The sequence below is a fragment of the Syngnathus floridae genome, chromosome 6 (assembly GCF_059516105.1).
Source record: "Syngnathus floridae isolate MCC-2025c chromosome 6, RoL_Sflo_1.0, whole genome shotgun sequence".
Taxonomy (NCBI): Eukaryota; Metazoa; Chordata; class Actinopteri; order Syngnathiformes; family Syngnathidae; genus Syngnathus; species Syngnathus floridae.
This window is the reverse complement of record NC_142418.1, coordinates 8,458,125-8,476,856: the sequence shown is the minus strand read 5'-3', so window position 1 is coordinate 8,476,856 and position 18,732 is coordinate 8,458,125. Positions and strand designations below refer to the sequence as shown.

Genomic DNA, 18,732 nt, shown 5'->3' with positions numbered 1-18,732 from the left:
GTTGCAAGATCATGGAATTTAAGAAAAGCAATAAGGGATGATCTGAAGACTCACCACATGTAGACACTTCTAGGGGACAGGCTTCACTTAAAACACAATATGGCTGTGGACTACAGGAGCTCAAGAACAACTGTCAGTCTATCGTTATCTAAAGAAGTTTGGTCTTAAAACATCAGCGGCAAAAATCGATGAGCATCATGCCTCTAAAAATATTTATACAAAATGAAAATTTCTCATTTCTCCGATATTACATTTAGTTACACAGTTAAAGAATAGTTCTATAATAATAAATAATCCATAAGGCCTCCAATAATGAGACATGTTTGAGCCTATAAAACATGTAGAAAAAAAAAAGGGACTATGGCAAAAATTGAGACTAACCCGCAGTTTTACAGAAGGATGTCAGAATCTCTTTTCTAGAGACCCAGACTGTATTCGAAAATGAATGCCATCAAATAAAGCAGTTTTAAATAAAACAGGCAAAATAAAAATGTGAATGCAACAGAACTGAAAAATATTTTTTTTAATTCCAAATAACTGGCAGTACAAATATGAAACAGCACAATGGGAAAAGAATAAAAAGAAATAAACTGAGAACAGAAACACAAGATACAAATGCAAACACAATGAATGTTTGCCTTATCAAAATGAAATGATGAAAATGAGAATGTGCTAATGGGTTGGTGTCACCAAAACGACCCCTTTGTTGTTAATGATTCTGTGTGTAGTGACAGCTCAGTTCATTAGTAATTCCATTTGCACCAGTCTGGCATTGGTGTCCCCAGCCATGTTGTAGGGAATCATCCCAGCGAAGGTGATCAAGGCTCGAGCTTGACCGCGCAGCTGCTGTGATCACAAGAAACCAAGTGGAGATTACCATACAAGAGAAGCTCCAGATAGGATGTGTCTGACCCACATTGCCATTTAGCATCAGTTGATAAGCAGGAACAAGAGTAACAAAACATCGGCTAAGTACTTGTAAAATGTCTGAATGGTTCAACTATGCCTCACCTGCCATGAAACTAACTAGAATTATGATGTCAGGTTCCATATTATTGGCAAAACCCCTAATAAAGAAAATCAATACACTAATCTTTTATACAAAAATTTAGTCAACTTCCTCAACAGCTCACATACCGTGTCTCTGTCATCCAAAGTTCTTTGAGCTCGTCCCGGTGTGCCTGCCGGCGCCCCCCTCAGACGCTTGTACTGCGTGCACAGGATGTTCATGGATGCTAACAGCACCTCTGACAGGTTGTGACGCACCTGTAGAAGATGTAGACACCTTATAGAACATTTCTGAAACACAATGTTTCTATTTGGATTCAAGAACTCATCACCTCGTCACTAAAGTTCCTGAAGGCCGCAACTCTCTCCTCCACACTTTCCTGGCTGAGGGGCAGAAGCTTCAGGCGCTCCATCACCTGACAGGCAGGGACAACATAAAGGCCATTAACCTCGCATGACACTTCAACTTAATGTGCCGATTATTTTTCTTCTCCTCGCAAATAAGTCACAAAAAACATTGAGAGGTTCTGAAGCGCTCACATCATATGCTCGATCGATATGCCCTGCATGGTACTCATCGAAGAAAGTCATCAGATCCAGAAGTAGGTAGAAAGTGCTTTGGATAAACTTGTCACCTGCGATGCCTTGAGAGCGGTACCTGCAAGTGGAGATGAAAAATCAATTGCTTTCTTGCTTTCTTGGAGGATTTCAAATAGTTTATTGTGTAAGTTTCTTTTTCTGACCGACTGGCGATGGCTAGTGCAGTGTTTTTGAGCCTCTCCTTATTAGACTGAGGAGCGCTGATTTGAGCAATGACAGGGCTCAACAACCTGTTCATCAGCTCCAACACCTTGTCTGGATTCTTCACAGGGCCAATGTGTGATGACATAGAACACAGGCAAGAGGAAACAGTAGGAAGGTTTAAATGAGCTCTGCTCTGGAAGAAAGCGAGGCCATGATGAAAGAGCAACTCACCTTGGCCAGCTCATACAGTTTGACTGCTTCTTCAAACAAACCCTTGTTCTCAGCTTCCGAAGCCACTTTACTAATGATAGCTCTGGTGTCTCCGGCAAACTTATCAATGACCCCGGGCTGGAGAAAGATGGAGGCAAAATCAGATGGAGGCACGTGTAGATGCATTTGTCATACGCATAAACTTGATTGGTACTCAGTTGAAAATTCCTAAGGTTAATGAGACTAAAGCGATTACTCAAGTGAAAGAAAAATTCTGATTAGAGAAAATGTTCTTACCCTCCTGCTTCCGTCTTTTTCCAATTTTCCAAGTAACATGTCAAACTGGAAAAAAAACAAAGACAAAGCATTATCACAAAAATTGCTCTGAATAAAAATGTGGGTACATTTTTAATCTACGTATGGCAGTAATTGGGAAAGATTTGCAGAGGCTTCCAATGGCTATCAATTCAATCTGTCAGCAATTAAAACCTCGTCCATCTCAACACAATTCTAAAAAAAATTTATTAATTCAATGATGCCATCAGTTCAAGTTCATCCATTTATTTTAGCTTTCAGCCATTGAGCATTATCCAAGAGAGGGACTGCAGATGAAAACTAGTCGTTTAGGCTTGCTAAGGTGCATTGAAAGCAAATTACTTCACTCACCTCTCGACTCTCAATAACAAGTTCACTGACACATCGCATGAACATGTTCTCTCCTTGGCTGTCCTTCTCATTGCTGCAGACATGCATTGTATGCATTAGAGAAAGTAGAACTTGTTTGGAGAAAAAAACATAACTGAGGAAATTTACCGTAAGAAGTAAAAGTACTGCAGGGCTTCCCGTGGGTCCGTTGACTCAAATTTGCGAGTGTAAAGCATGAGCAGGCGGATAAAGTTGAGGCGGCGCACAGTGGGCGGGTCACCTGGCTCTTGACTCACTGCACACAGATGCCGATTTAAAAAACAAAGTTGTTTTTCCCTCATCTGGTTATATCTTCTTATACTTACGCAGCTGAGCGCTTTGGCCAGAGGACTTGAGCAACAGCCGTAGCTCATACAGCACCAAGGCCACGTGAACAGCATGACTCCGAAGTCTCTCAACGCGAAACAAGAATGCCACGGCGGCCTCAAACTGAGCAGTCAGGAATAGGACCTGGAAATATAGAAAAGGCTGCTGGCTTGCAGAGAAATGGGATTCTCCTGTTGAATGAGAGAAAAGAGATTTTCGAAATAAACAAAGTGCACCATTAATTAAATATGCATAAAAAAACTTGTTGCTGCTTAATTTTACGGCTGCAATTTAAGATGTGATGATATTCATTATTTATTATTCTCTTTCCATGTATTTTTCTAACAAACACAAGCAATAAATTAATTTATTACAATTAGCACTATGAGACTTATTGTACATAAATGTGGTCTTGTAGGTTCGGCACTGAACATATCTAGTCGCGATATAAATAAACAAAAAAAAAAAAAAGAAAATACATTTAAAAAAAAATAAAGGCTTCTGGCTGACGGATACAATTGTCTTTTTCATAACATACATGAAACAGCCTTGGCAATTTGAGATTTGCGTTCTATGACATTATGACATCTATTTGTATTTAGTTAATTTTTCAGCCCAAGCATAAATTCATTTGTAATCTGAAGGTCTTTAATAGCCTGGAACATGAAAATAGCCCCACGCAATGTTGTAGAGCAAGCAGTCATGCTTCAAACAGTTAGAAAATTGTCTTCACAAAATCTAAGAGCATCTCAATAATGCGTGGGCACTTGATTGATATACGGTACCAGAGATGGTGTTAATGTTTTCTAATTTTCATACATTGGAATAAATTAGGTTGCATGTTGCTTCTGCATCACTTGTAATAAGCACGAAGAAACGGTGAGAAACAGTAAGTGAGGGTGAAAATGACTTGCTTCCGTCAAACTCTGCATGTGCACCCATTAGGTGCACAGCGAAACTCCGACATCGGTCAGCATTCGAACGCAATTAAATGTACCAAGGCTTTAAATTGACTCAAACAGAAATGGATGTCTAATTTGTTCCACACATACAGCATGAGCTATTCTTTAGAGATCTAATAGTTCACAATCTGACAGTCCGACTATGCCAACTAACATGTAAGTACAAGACTTTTGAAAAAATTCTCTAATGCAGAGGTACTTAGTCATCAAGTTTACTTTTTAATTATAACGCCTAATCCTCTTGCTGCCTCCAAGTTTGAGGAGTAGAATACGGTGGACTATGTCAGCCATTTTATAGCCTTATCTCAGACTGGCAGCGCTTTAGTTCAAAAAGCACTACGAGAGAGTGAGAAGGAGAGAGAGTGAGAGCGAGAGAGAGCGAGAGAGAGTGAGAAAGAGACAGAGAGAGACAGAGAGAGACAGAGAGAGAGAGGAAAGATAAAGAGGGTGAATGTTTGAGAAAGAGCAAATGTACAAGTGGAGGGGAAGAAAATCTGCAGGAGGATGGAGGAGAAACAACGGAGCAAGTGTGAGAGGACTGAATGAAACAGAGGGATAACAGAAAAAGAGGACAGAGCAGGGTGTGGTGGCGAGAGAGGCCAGGCTAGGCGGTCGAGTGCTGGCGGAAACAGAGCGAAAGAGAAAGCTCGGCGCTTCGTGTCCCGCTGTGAAGCAAGATGGGGGACAACGGGGAACATGGTGCCAGGCAACGAACGGCGGGAGCTGATGCACCGAGGGGAAACAGGATGGGGCTTGAGGCTGCACTTCATGCTGAGCAGAGGAGTGGGAGAAAATCAGAGAGACAGTCAGAAAGACAGAGAGAGAGAGACAGAGAGAGAAAGAGGGAGAGAAAGATTGAGGTGTTATTGAACGTAACCTAGGTCTTATCAGAATGCAGCAGGATCCTTGAGCAAAGACAGCCAGGGGAGAAAATGGTGGGCCACGGGGCCTGCTGTCATTTTTGTGTCTTACGGATACATGGTCAGTTTCCTTTTATTTTAGGAATGTTGGATGAGAAAAGTTACCAACACATGACGTGGTCTGTCACCTGCGAGCTTGCTAACGTTGCATCAAGAGAAGTTAGGAGAGTTGAAAACCTCTGTTATTTGTATTTGAATGCTGGAGATATTTTCAATCTCTAATGTGCTAAAAAATGATGATTTGTGTCAAACGCGCATCCAAGTTTCCATAGTTACTGCTATAAAATCGAAAAGACTGCGAGAGTCACTACATACCATAGTCCTCCAGCAGTTGTTTTTGTAACTGTGGCAAGGTCAGCCTGTCCTGAGTTGAGCTACCGCCATCATCATCGAAGCAGACCTGATTGAGCTGCAGAGAGAAAGAATCACGCAAGAGCAACTCAGATGACAGTAGATGGCAACTCAAGAAGCAGATCAATACTTACATTACATTGGGACCGAGCAAACACTCCAACAAAGAACTGAAACAGACATAATTTACCTTAAGCCATAGATAGTCTTCAGTCTTGTCCGCCACCTCTCCATGGTTATCGCTGACGTCACATTTCCCGATGAGGCAGTAAACAGCTCGCTTGTAGGGATCTGCGCTGTTCCTCAGTACTCTGCGGTAGTGCAGACGAAGCTTGTTCTCTGAAGTTGGGGAAAGGCTAAACGGCAAAGACGCAACAGATGGAACACTAAGAAGAGCATTCTATTGCAAAATATGACTCCAAAGAAGTCTGTGTGTCTGCAAGTGTAAACATTAAAAAAGAAAAAAAATCTCACCGTCGATCTGGGCTGTTTGCATACTCCTGAAACCATGTCTTGAAGTCTCCTAGCTGGTGCTGCACTTGATTGATGACATGCATGGCCGCATTCAGGTCTCCACAACGTAGACAGTAGTAGATGACAGCCCAAACTGGGTGGCCCTCTATATCACCATCCTGTGGTATGAGCAAACGTGAGCATGAATGCATTGCAACAAACGGAAACAAAGGGTGGCTCTTCCCCTTTAACAAAGCTTCACTAATTATGAAAATGAACAGACTCGAATTCAGATTGAGGGGTCACGGTGGCTCCGTTGTAAAAATAATTCTGGGACTATATATGGCATATTGGAAGCATGTGTTACCTGCATTCCAGGCAAGGGACCGGGTAACTTGATGTTGAGGAAACTGCGTACAAGTTGGTATGTTCCCGGCACCCCTCCCAGTTGGGCTTGATGAAGATTTCCGAACACAGTTACCATGGTAAAATTTTTATAACTGCAAGATAGGAGACACAAGTACTTTAGTCAGCTGCATATCAGCATTGATTTAACCACATTGCAAACATTAAAGTTGATTTTTCTTTTCAACTGAAGAGATTTCAAACTGTACGTTCACCTATTCTCGAGGAAGCCGAGCGCCTGCTGCACAAACGCCATTTGCATCTCAACCGAAGTGCGACTCTTCAGTGTATCTTTGGCAGGTACCAGCAAAACATCGGTCATCTGTTTCACCATCACCCACAGGTCTGACACATTCTACAGGGAAAATGGCAGCTAATGACAACCGCCTACATCCAGGATTGCAAAAGCAAGAGTGATAGTTGCATTTACACGATTTTACCTTGTCGTCTAAACTTTCCGCTACAGATGCACATAAATCTCCCAGATTCGGCTGAATGTGACCATTCACGATCTTCTCGTTGAACGCATAGATCTGCAGCAGGGAGTGACAGTTGCAAATAAGCAAATAAAACGGAGATTACGCACCCATCAGCCGGCAAAACCAACATAATATTTTATTGCCACATTTGAAATCACGCCATAAATAATTAAATAAATAACACATACCGTTCCATCTTCAGCTTCCAGATTAAAAGCAAAACATTACGGCCATCGAGTGAAATGATTCACCACAAAAAACAGCAGGAAGACAATTACGATGCCGACGAGGTCTTCAAAAAAGATGACGAAAACGAGACAAATGATGCCGCATGCGATGTGGCGACACATAGTGTGAGGATGTGGATCCAACAGAACGAGAGAAGGTCAGAGTGGAAAAAAAGGGTGGAGAGGCAATGGGAGAAGACAGAATTTACCCACAATCCTCCTCTGCTACCCCCATCAATCAATATGTTTGATCTGTCTGCCTGACCTCATTTCACTTCAACAATCAGGCAAGAGTGCATTTAAAGTTAATCCACATGATGGTGAAAATCACAATGCGATAAAATCAGCAGATAAATATAAAATCAGCAGATGATGGAATGGATACAAAATATTCCTTTTGATACTGACAACCTGCCTAATTTTGAATAAACAGGGATTACGCCGCCAACAATTTTTTTCACTTTGACCAAAAGTGAAATTTAACACAAGCAGGTCCTTTTGCTTGACTCACCTGCCGTCCATATGCCATCTCCACGCTGTCCAAAGCACTCCTTCCCGGTGCCGTTATATCACTCACAAAGCTGGGCTACAGCAAGAACAGTGACAACCAACTAAATATGTTGCACACGAGTACACAATATTTAAAATGAATTGTTGAATGATACAACAAAAATGTTAATGTTGCTGTTGTTGTAAAAATGTTGCTAAGAAATGTGGTACCAGACGTGACATATTGAGAACAAAATAAAACGAAGCTTTCTGACGCTGCTATATTAAACGGACGAGAAAGTCAGAAACCTCTGTTCAAACGTTAAAAATATACTAAAAATAGACATATCCTTTGGTCGTCATTATTTATAAGATGCGGGAGGCGGACATGGTATTCTATTTTGGGAAACGTTTCTTTTCCATGATAGACACAAGTTCAAATAAATGGTCTACAAAAGACAAGGAATGCAATTTGCAAGATTTTAGCAGCATTTTGCTCTGCGCGTAAAGGCGGTTTAAGCTTTGGACGCAAATCTTGTACCTCCACGTCTTGACTGAAGTCCAGGGCGTCCTCTCCCGCCCCGAGGAGCGTGTGCAACACTCTCTGCTTGACCTGCTCCCACTGGACCAGCATGGACTCACGATGGTACTCTTCAGCCAGCAGGAATGTCTGAAACATGTCGCACTTCTTTACACAAATGGATGGAAACAGGAAATCTGTGCGTAGCTTACACGGCCTAGTCTCCCATGAAACGTTAATATTCCTGTACAAGAAATCAACTTGACTACATCCCGCATGCACCCTGGGAAAAGATGGTAATAGCTAGCTCGAGACTCAAGTAGAGCTTGTGAAATCCATCAGGACTGGTCTATTTTAACCTTCCACAGAGACTCGACGTGAGATAATGGGAACATTAGATAATTAAATCCTTCCCATCTCCAGCCCAGGGAGATACCAATCTGGACTGGAGCCCTCATTTACCGAGTTAAATTGGTCACTATCTGGATCTCTCAGCTCTTCTTTTACACATTTGAGCACAATGGCATAAAATGAATGCTAATTTACTGCGATGGTCTCCATCAAGCTTATATCTCGTCAACCGGTTTTCGGCTACTAGTGCCATTACTGCTGAAATGCTTAAATAAAATGATCACGTCAAGGGAGCTTTGAATCTAGCTGAATGTTGGATAACGTTGATATCAAGTGCAGTTTTTTAAAACACCTTCTTGATGAGTATTTAAGTTGGCTAGTAGTGAAAGGAATTTCTGTCATACTAAATCCCGTACGACACTTTCTTTAACAGTGGGGCTCAGCATATAGACATCTGCAGGGAGAAGTCATGCAAGCCTTCATTTGTGTCTTTAGAGCATTTTGGCGTTCCAACCCTTCACATAAGACTTTGCTGCTCTCACGGGGAACGAGGAGATAATGGGAACGACACCTAATTAAAGGCTGGGCCTATTAGATCTGCGCATCAGGGAGGCCATTTCAAAACCATTCCCTGAAGATTCGCACCAGAAGGACGTTTAGATCACTGCCAACAGACATGAGAAAATGACTGCGTGTTTAAGTATTCTTGTGGTCAGAATGTAGCAGACATTCTTAATCAAGCCAAATGGTGATAAAGCAGTACTTAATTGTGCTAAGGCTGTTTTTTTTTTTCTAAGATAATTTAGCCCTGCTAATTTCCTAGGTGCTTTATCTGAATTCCCACTTTGGTCTGTCACGTCTCCCAAGTTCTTTTTTTTGACCCGAGCAGAAATGACAAACACTTCAGGGTAGGCACTGACCCTGCGGCGCGATTCCTCGATGGCGGACAGCAGGGCGTTGTCCCTCTCGTTCTTCAAGAAGCCCTGTGCGGAGACAAAAAGAGCAGCAGAAGATGGCGAGTTAGCCAAGTGAGTCGGAGAGAGGAAAAGAAAGAGGGATGATGACGTCTTAATTTGGCTGGACGGAATAATGAGTCAAAAAATGTGAATACTTCTACAGGGAGAAATTTACCAGACATTTACTCTGCCGGAGACAAGTCGCTGCTTAGCACACGTGTTGGGATTAGTCAAACGTACAGTTGCAATTTCATACAGATAAAACGGCAAGTGTTTGCACTTTGAGCTGTGCTTATTCTCTACACGCCATTTTGCAATGAGACAGCAATCCGCACAGACGCCATTTTGACATTCCGTGCAAAACATCTCTCCCTCTCCTGCGCCTCTCCCTAGGAAACCTGTACTCGCGTTTAACTTGATGTGTTTCAACACAAACTTAGCAATCAGAAGAGCGTTCGTTTGCAAATGGCCCTTACATAACAAATGCTGCATGCAGATGAGTATCAGGCAGCGCGAGGAAAATGCTGAAGGAAAGAAAGTCAGTGACCGCAGACGAGCATATGGAGTGGCCATTTTGAGAAAGCTACAAAATGGCAGATCGTGCTTTGTGCTCTTAACAGAACTGTGAGCTGCCGGCTGTGTTACAGTCTGGGGAAAAAAAAAAGAAGTGCCGGGGCAGAACGTTCAAGATGAGCATTTTCTTCCTATTACAGAGCCTGAAAGCTAGCCAAATGAAAATGCATTTTATTATGCACACAAAAAAATAACTTTAATGGAGGTGCATAATAAATTCCTCAATAAAAATTCTGTCAACTGTGTGGAATTGATAGTTGATTATTCTTGAAGCAACTAAGCCTGCATTGTTGTCAGAGCATTCGCTTCAAATATTTTCAACGAAAAATTAAATAGGTTCACTGAATGTAATTTCACCCTCATGGCGTACCGAATGTCTTAAGCTCACAATTACGCAACACGATGAGCCTGATGACTCATTTGAAAGTGATCTAACACCTATTTCTATTTAAAGGAATGATTCATGTAATGTATATATCAGACAGCAATGAACGACACCATTCGAGGTAATCAAGTCACAGATCTTGCTTGGAAGCCTTAATCAAGTATATTTACTATTAGTCATTGCGTAATACAAAGTAAGAACTCGGGCGCACCACTTTCTAAATGGTACAAATTCATCACTTAGAGCAAACTGCTCGTCTTATAAAAGTTAACCAATAATAGCACACTAAATGAGCTCCAATGTTCCATTCTGTTGTGGGTTTTTTTTGTTCCGTAAAGCGCTTTGTTACAGCGATAGTTCTTGTGAAAGCGCTATATAAAAAAATAATTTTAGAATTATCATGTGAATACAATAATTAATGGAACTAAAATGTCAAATGAACAAAACGTATCATTGTTGGTTGAACCAAACTGAAGAGACCAAGACAGACGTGCTTGGGAGGTTTTGATTGGATTAGCCTTAATTTTGTCCCTGATTTGCAGCCACTGAAATCAATACATCTGCAGCAAGGACATAAATTGCTCTTTTTCCTCAAATGCCCTGAGGAAGGCTATCGTTTTCGGAATTTATGTACTATAACGCAACGCCTTCAGGCCTGATGGAAGAACCCATCGTGTTGCCGCTGTCGGGTAATAGCTTATCTATTTAATAATTATGTCATTTTTGGTGCCATTTGCTCCTCTGTCCATAGGAGATTGTATCATGTTGGTTGCAAAGGATACGACAGCTATTCTTGAAGGCAGCTAGAGAGGATGTTCGCTCACAGGGAAATGAGCACTCTTGGCCTCCTATTTCCTCTCTCATCATCTCTCTTGTGCACCCTGTATAGGCCACCTGCTGGTTGATTTTCCTACCATTAGTCACATTTCTTCTTTGTCCTATATTTCCACGTCGTTCACGCTTGTCAATGCATTCCTGCGACTCCCTTTTACCAACAGTGACGGGAGTGTCAAAAATTAAATGTAATCCTCATCATGCAGTGAGGGATCCGTCAGCACCTTCACTTTTAGATGACTAATTTTACAAGGAAAATCTATAGTCAATTCACAAACAGGTCTTACGGCTGTGCTCTTCCTATGTAATTACTGTTTAACAATTAGTTTTCAAAAAAGTAAGCATCATCTGCTGATATCTGGGTTGTTGTATATTTTTTTTAGTTCACTAATATTGTGTTAGTAACAATACACTGTGGTTACCTACAATTTTTTTTTCCTTTGGACAGCTGACCATGGCTAAAATGAGGCACGCCCTGCTATGTTTGTGAAAAATAATAGTAATAGCTTCTAGACAAATTTAATTTGCTTTAAAAAAGAGCTTGTGAATTTATTGTCCTAATACATATATGATGCACTTCAGTGAGATAGTTTATATTTATAATATAATAATAAAAAAATAAAAATAAAAAAAAAACTCAAGTTCTATCATCGCCTTTGTTCCGGGAGCTAATACCGGTAATTATTATTCCCGTAATTTTTTGAAGGGGAAATTATACATCTCTTCCAGACACAGGCAGCGTGAGAAGAGCTGCTCATTTGGCCAGAATCTTAAACAGTCGTGACACGTTGGGAAACACAGTAGTGTCTTTGCTGCATTCCTACATCAAATGAACTGCAATAAGAAGCGATGATGTTTTGACAGCAGCTCAATTCACACTGCCAAAGACTCCACCGAGAACATATTTTGGATGCCGAATACGCATTTGAAACGTCGCCTTTAGCGGTGGCCAAAGGCACCAAAAGTCCGATATCCAAATCCTCGATTTGTTTGTTTTTCTCAAATATATCAATGGATTGTTCCGGCTAAAAATAGTTCAAGAAAAGACAAAAAGAACCAATGCTATATAAGGATTATATTTCATGTGTGGAAAGCAGGAAATTGTTTTGAAAAAATGATGGAAAAACAATGACAAGGCATTAATATCAGATAGAATTTGGTTGTAGAGTCAGACATGTTCTGAGCTGTTGAGCGACTGCTGATGTTCAGCTCAAATAAAGCCAGTGTAAAGCTGAATATAGATCAAGTAAAACCATAAAAGAAGGAAGACATAAAGAAACGTGGCAATTGCCAAACGGTCACGATGTTATTTAGGGTGGCAAAAGATGTATGCTTTCTGCTTGCCCCACCCTTATATTGTGCATCCTCGGAGACCTGCTAACCTAACCACAGTGAACATTCACATCCCATTGACAATAAAACCCAGAAGCTTTAGCGGCACAACCACAGGGACAAAAAAAAAAGAAGAAACACTAAAGTGTATGTAAGGACATTACACGGGTCAAAATGAGGTTGGATTGTCTTTTAAGCAATGAAAAAATCCAACAGATGGTAGTTTATGGCATTGTCTTTGTATATAGGAAGATTTGTAGATATCTGATGAATGACTCAACAGTTTTTTTTTCAAAATTGCAGACAAAATGCATCTTTTATCAAGCATATATAGTAAGTAACACGTCTCTGTTCTCACATTTGTTAATGGACACATTGGCTAGTTTGCTGCGCTGGCTCAAACAGGCCTTTTTTCGGAGATAGGTCTGCACACTCACAAATTTCCTACTGTGTCACAAAAATTATTACAGGGTTATACAATAAGAGGAAAGGGTAAAGTGTGAAAATAAGAGAGGCTGTGTGTGGGTGGCATCATGACACCGAGTGCATGAGGCAAGGGCATTTGCCATGACACAAAGAGCTGACCAGTGCTCTAGTGTGTGAGTGTGTGTGTGTGTGCGTTTGCAAAAGGAACAACCCCATACTACACTTCCCACCTGCATAATCACAAACTCTACTTCTACAAATACAATATGCAAGCATGTATGTTGATCTTATTGCAATTGAACATTTTCACGCAATGACATTTTAAGGACCATAACGTGATCGATAATGTAACATAAGCAAAGAGGAAGGATGACAGACAGATGAGAGGTGTGTGAGACAAAGCCGATACCTGTCTGATAGTGTGTGTGGATTCATGTATGTGGGTAATACTCACTCATGCTCAGTGGCTGCCTGGCAGAAAAGAGGACATATGTGAACGCTGGAGGAAAAAAAAATGTTTCTTTTCTTTGTCTGTGCCAGGGTTTGTGGGCTTTGACAGCGCAGGAAAGACCTGCGTCGCCCTTTGGTTTCTCCATCCCTACGTGTCGTTCCGTGCCAGGGCGGCGACGGTGGCCGCCATTCTGGGGCGTGTTCCCCATGCCCTGTCCGGCCGGCATGGCGGTGCGCCTGCAGCCCTTTCCTGTCTGAAAGTAAGCCACTGACTATGAACACCGGAGAAGCGCGTGCAAGTGCCACATCGAGACTCACTGGTGGTGGTTTTATTGTCAGAGGGCCATACCAACTGTGAGGGCAGACACAGGGGGGACGCATGGGAAGGAACTATGGATTTATATAGGCTGTCTGTTCATACCATCAGCTGACTCCCCCCTCCCTCAGCCACATAGCTTTGCTCTCATTCAAACACTCCCTCACTTCATCTATGTGTTGCTGACTGCCCTCCGCCTTCTACCTTTCTCCATCCCACTCATTTTCTCCCTTTTTTTTGATCCATCTGTACATCCTTTCTTCCCATGCCCTCTCCTTCCTCCCTTTTCTCAATGCAATTACAGTAATGGATTACCACCCCACCCCCACCCTCGGTTGATGGCTTCCGACATCCTGTCTCGAAACGAGGCTAATCGTGCTCTTAAGGGTCATGTTTAGTTAATGAAGGGCTTCTGGAGCACATGGGTGGGGAAAGCTGGGTGGGCACACATAAAGCAAACACGTTACTCTACACACCACTTGTAGTCACACTCACGGCGGCATATGTCATAGCTGTGCAAGCCAGAACAATCTCGAGCGGCAGGCTGCAGGTACCGCACATGCTCATTCATTCATAATCCCGGGAAAGGGGTATGAGCGAGTAACCCACCGTCGCTGACACACATACAGTAGCTATGTTCATGTAGCGCTGCAGATATTCTGTGCTCAGCCGACTGAAATTGCTGCCATCACTGCCTAAGGATGAGTGTGGGGGTGGAGATGGCGAGGGCAGAGGAAGGGAAAGGATGAAAAAGTAAAAAAGAAATCATGAGGAGGAAAGAAAAAAAAAAAAAAAAAAAAAAGAGTACGTGCAGGAAAGGGAGGGTCGTCAAACAAGAGAACGGTGAGGGACAAAGAAAGTGGGGAAAAGTGAGATGAGGACACAGAGATGCAATGAATTGCGGTCAGACGCCATTTTTCCCCACCAGCAACGCTCTCAGCATTTCACGCCTTATGTTACAGTATTCTATTTATTGGGTGCTCCATATTTCCTCGTCTTTCTTTATTCCTCTCTCTTCTTTGCCTGCCACTAGTACATGATTTGATGCCATAGAGAAGAAAGCATCAAAAGCCACTAATCCATGTCTTCATCAGAATTTCGGATCGGTTTTCTAAATTTATCAGGTGGGAACAATTTATGCGTTTTGGTCAATGAGACTATGCACGTCACTATTTCATACACAGGTATGGCTGAATTATGTAATTATGAATTTCATGAGATAGTGTTTTAAATCAGGGCCAGAGCTCGGTCTGGGAGGAAGTGATGTGGTATAAGTGAAATCACTGCACTAATGTTATTTATTATCATTATTATAGAAATTTGAGGACAATGTCCAAGTGTTGCCACAATTTCAGAAGCAATCAACTTTAGAGGTTCTGTTGTGGAACAATAAACAAAAACAAATATAGCTGTTTTCCATCAAACATATACTTCACAGACACATGCACACAAGTGGCCAACACTCTTAAACCCGCAATCTGGGACTCTAGAACTCCTCGACTCAGTAAAATCCTTTTTAATTTGTGCTCACTCAAACAGAAACATCATTTACACAGCAATCCCCTTGGTGTATTTATGAATGTTTCACAGGTACCGCAGAAGCACGTATTAGCTCAGTCAAGCCTGACGTACGAGGTAGAGCATGCACACAAGCGTGTGCGGAGACATGCAGTGTTAACATTTGATCAATTCCAGAACTCTAAACCATTCATACCAGCTGACATAACAAAGGGATGGTCAAGATTAATCTGTACTTTTTTACTATTCATACATTAACCTCAACAAAATGATGCATAGTTGCCACTTCTTGAGGTGTATTCCACTTTCACCTGCAATAACGAGCAGAGGGGCATTTACTATTTATTGCCCACCGGGATGTCACTGGAATGCTGAGTTATGGTGGTTTGCCTCCACTCAAAGAGTCAATTATTCTAGTCAATTAGATTGTGCGTGCGTGTGTGGCTGCGTGCATGCATGTGTGCACGTGCGCACTCTTTTGTTGCCAAAGGCTAAGTGCACTACCGGTCAATCGGTGGAGCAAAAGCACCCAGGCTTACTTACATCCGGTGCACCAAGAGGAGACAATGACGGACTATTTAGTATTAACACAATAATACAGAATGGATGGAAAGAATCAGTGTTTCCTTAATTGCAAAGAAAAAAAAAACACTTAACAGCTTCATGATTCTTTTTTCCCTTCTTCCCCACACAAACCATGCTTTCAGCAATCAACAGCTTCTCTGTCTTTTTTTCCACAGATAGATCTGCAACGTAGAGATAATTTTAACATTCTTGGCTGGCCTTAAAGCTTTTATCAAACTTCTGTTTAAGTCTGACACAGGGGCCACCAACCTATGTTAAAATGAGAGCTACTTATTGACTACTGATGAGTGCAAAAGGTAACCAGTTCGATACAGGTACACACTTCTGAAATAACAAATGCTCTCAAATTACTTTTAATCATGTTATTAGAGATGGCTTTATGTGTCCCTAAACATATTTTTGAAAGCATGCACAATGTAGAGTTTACCATGCGCTGTTATTTACAGGTATGACATTTGTGAAAGATTCCGCTTGTCTAACAGTTCATGAATTATAAAAAATTGTATTATATAAATTTTATTATATTATTAGGTTGTCATTATTATTATGTAATCCCGATGTGCTCAAGAAAAAAACAGGGCAGATTCGGAATCAGTGTAAAAAAAACTAGAAATGTTTTCTGCCATCGCTGGAAGAAAAAAAAGTATATATGTGTTGACCATCGATGATTCATTTCACTAATCACGGTAGGGCTCAGTCACTGCTCATTCATGCCCATAATAAGTCAAAATTTGAGCCCAATTGCTCTTTTATCACCTCATGAGCTACGCACACAAACGCAAACACAACAAACACATCTGTTGCACCATAAACTTGTTATAGTTACAGCATAGTTGCAGTCCAATGTGGATTGAATGATTTACAATTTTGGAATGGGGATTTTGGGTGCCAGTGCGAACTTTAATTTCAATACTATGTATACAAGCAGCATTCGAGTTTAAGTGTCAGGACCAGTCAAACTATGAAAACAAGTGTGGTTAATAGGCCAAAAAATATGATAATTGATATGAACGCTGAGAGATAGTGAATCAGCCTGTTAGTTGAATCCTACCTGTATGTCAGTGTCTTTAACCGGCTCCAGGGGCTCAAAGGTAGTCGCCGCACTCAAACTCTCCAGTCGCTGAGAAATGTGGAAGATGTCCAAACCTCTGGAACCGAGGAGGATTGACCTGAAGTGTGAATAAGAATATTGTCCGTGAATCAATCTGTTGGTGGGACTCAACAAAAATTACTGTCACCAAGCCTGGTATCTTTGAGAAGGCGAAATAGACTGTGGGTATGTTGTCAGTCAGCCAAATTAAAATGTTTACTCATCATATTAGATTAAGAATAGAAATTATGCAGAAAAGCATCTGGGAAAACTCATGAACACGTCAAATCAAAAAGTCATTTTGCTGCTTAAGTTGTGGGAAAATTACTTACGCTTTTACATCGGCAGAATCCTGTGATGTTCGGGTGAGCGTGCGTGATCGAAGTCTCTCTCCTGCCTGTTGTATCTCCTGAAGGTTCCTCTCGACATGTGGCAGCTCTGACACGGCCTCCGTCTCCGCAGCCAGCTGCTTGGCCTGCTGCAGCAACTCCCCGAAGCCCTCGGCATCCATTCCTCTATGGAGTAAAATGACATTAGAAAACACTGGAAAATAATTGATGTGATGACAATGTCATATTTTGGGCTGTCCATCGATGTATTTTTTATCACACTTATCATTTGGGGAACAAAGTTGGAGCTTAATCTAGCGCAAGAGGTGAGGTAAATCCTGTATTGGTTGCCAGACAATCGCAATATTCTTGAATATGGTGAATTGTACATAGGTGTGAACGGTAGATCTTATATGTGCCATGCAGCTGACAGGCAACCAGTCCAGGTTACCAGGACACTCGCCCATTGTCAGCTTGGAGAGGCTTGCAGCTCACCAATGGCCCTAAGGACACAAGCCAATTGTCGGCTGGGAGAGGCTTGCAGCTCAACCATGGCCCGAAGAACGAAAAGCTACAGACATCAGTCAAATTCAAAGAGTATGTGAATGAATTTGAAAGTGCTGACATTTGAAGCCATATGTTATCATGGTATAAGGCCTCTTCAACCCATTTAATTACACTGGGCTTTGATGGGAACGATTGTACTCCTTGCAAACAATAGCAAAGAAACATTACGGTATACTTAAGTTCTGCAACATACTAATAACTAACTAGTATCGCTACAAGCATTGAACATACTTAAAGCTACGGTGGCAGGGTTATATTAATATTGTACAAGGATCGAAGAATCGCAAATTTGTCGTCAGATGTCAAAGGAAACTGTACGTTAAACTTTGTGATAACAAAACCATTGCAAGTACCGCAGTGCTGCAATAAAACGTCAATCACGTGTGCCTCCTATTAAAGAAAAACTGCAGGAACCTCCCTCTTTGGCATCTGTCAACACAAGCAACTCTCGCGAGCATTGCTGTCAGTTTAGGGTTTGTCAAGAACGAGCTAGCACAATGCTAATTTACTGCATTCAAGACCTGCATTTTTTTTTCCCTTTGTGGCAAAATACTAATAGGTTGTGTGATTGAAACATTCAGACAAACAAAACTATAGGTTCGCTTTGATGGGTGGGCAACTTCAAGCGAGGTAGCCATTGATATACTTTTAAAGGAAAATCGCTATTAGCTTGCGGGATAATGCTAACTCACATGGACAACTAATAGCTCAAGTTGCACATACTTGTTTCTTTTTTTTTGCACGTAGTCACATGAAAACTCGGATTTCTTTACCTGGTGTTTGAGACGAACTACAGTCTGGATTCTTCGTAATGTGCTGTTGAACAAAAACCACCAGTATAGCCAAAATATTACCATGCAACCCAGAAACGAATGTTATTTGGCCCGGCACTTTGGTAACCGAAGCTGATTGGACGATGTACAAACCCAAACCGGGTATCGCACTTGCTCGCCTTCCTCAGTACACAGTAGTAAAGCTCGACACTCCACCAGCTGGTCTTCAAAAGTACTGCAGAGGACTTCCTAACACGGTTTGAAGAACAACAGACTTAACACAAATTATTTTATACTATTTAAGAATCACAAGAGTACGGTAGCGTAAATATAACTAACAACTATACCGTCATCTGAGACTTGTTTTTTCCTGTATAACATGATCATGTTATCAAAATTGTTGTTACTCGAGTAACATTATTTTGATAAGAAAGTGAAAGATGTTTTTTTCTGGCCGTTAACTAAAAA

At 41.4% G+C, this 18,732-nt stretch overlaps 1 protein-coding gene across 3 annotated transcripts; it reads right to left on the bottom strand.

Moving 5' to 3' along the window:
• Positions 1–508: 508 nt before the first annotated feature.
• Positions 509–18,425, bottom strand: nup93 (nucleoporin 93). Of its 3 annotated transcripts, none has more exons than XM_088379496.1 (22): positions 18,265–18,425; positions 16,928–17,110; positions 16,557–16,674; positions 9,051–9,113; positions 7,801–7,929; positions 7,282–7,356; positions 6,505–6,597; positions 6,280–6,419; positions 6,027–6,159; positions 5,681–5,838; positions 5,397–5,562; positions 5,171–5,264; positions 2,973–3,164; positions 2,776–2,902; positions 2,629–2,701; positions 2,260–2,304; positions 1,984–2,100; positions 1,752–1,870; positions 1,549–1,666; positions 1,341–1,424; positions 1,138–1,266; positions 509–846 (listed from the first exon to the last, which is right to left on the bottom strand). In XM_088379496.1, the coding sequence occupies exons 2-22, from the start codon at positions 17,104–17,106 to the stop codon at positions 736–738; spliced, it is 2,463 nt and encodes an 820-aa protein (XP_088235622.1). In that variant the 5' UTR covers positions 17,107–17,110; positions 18,265–18,425; the 3' UTR covers positions 509–735. The 3 variants fall into 3 exon arrangements, with proteins under 3 accessions (XP_088235622.1, XP_088235624.1, XP_088235623.1); XM_088379498.1 differs by having other exon boundaries at positions 509–843; XM_088379497.1 differs by lacking the exon at positions 18,265–18,425 and adding an exon at positions 17,723–17,744.
• Positions 18,426–18,732: the final 307 nt, after the last annotated feature.

Coding starts and splice junctions, on each gene's coding strand:
- nup93 (XM_088379496.1), bottom strand. CDS start 17,106: ATGGATGCCGAGGGCTTCGGGGAGTTGCTGCAGCAGGCCAAGCAGCTG. Junction 6,160..6,279: donor CTCGGCTTCCTCGAGAATAG/GTGAACGTACAG, acceptor CCTATCTTGCAG/TTATAAAAATTTTACCATGG. Junction 3,165..5,170: donor ACAACTGCTGGAGGACTATG/GTATGTAGTGAC, acceptor CTCATTCAACAG/GAGAATCCCATTTCTCTGCA.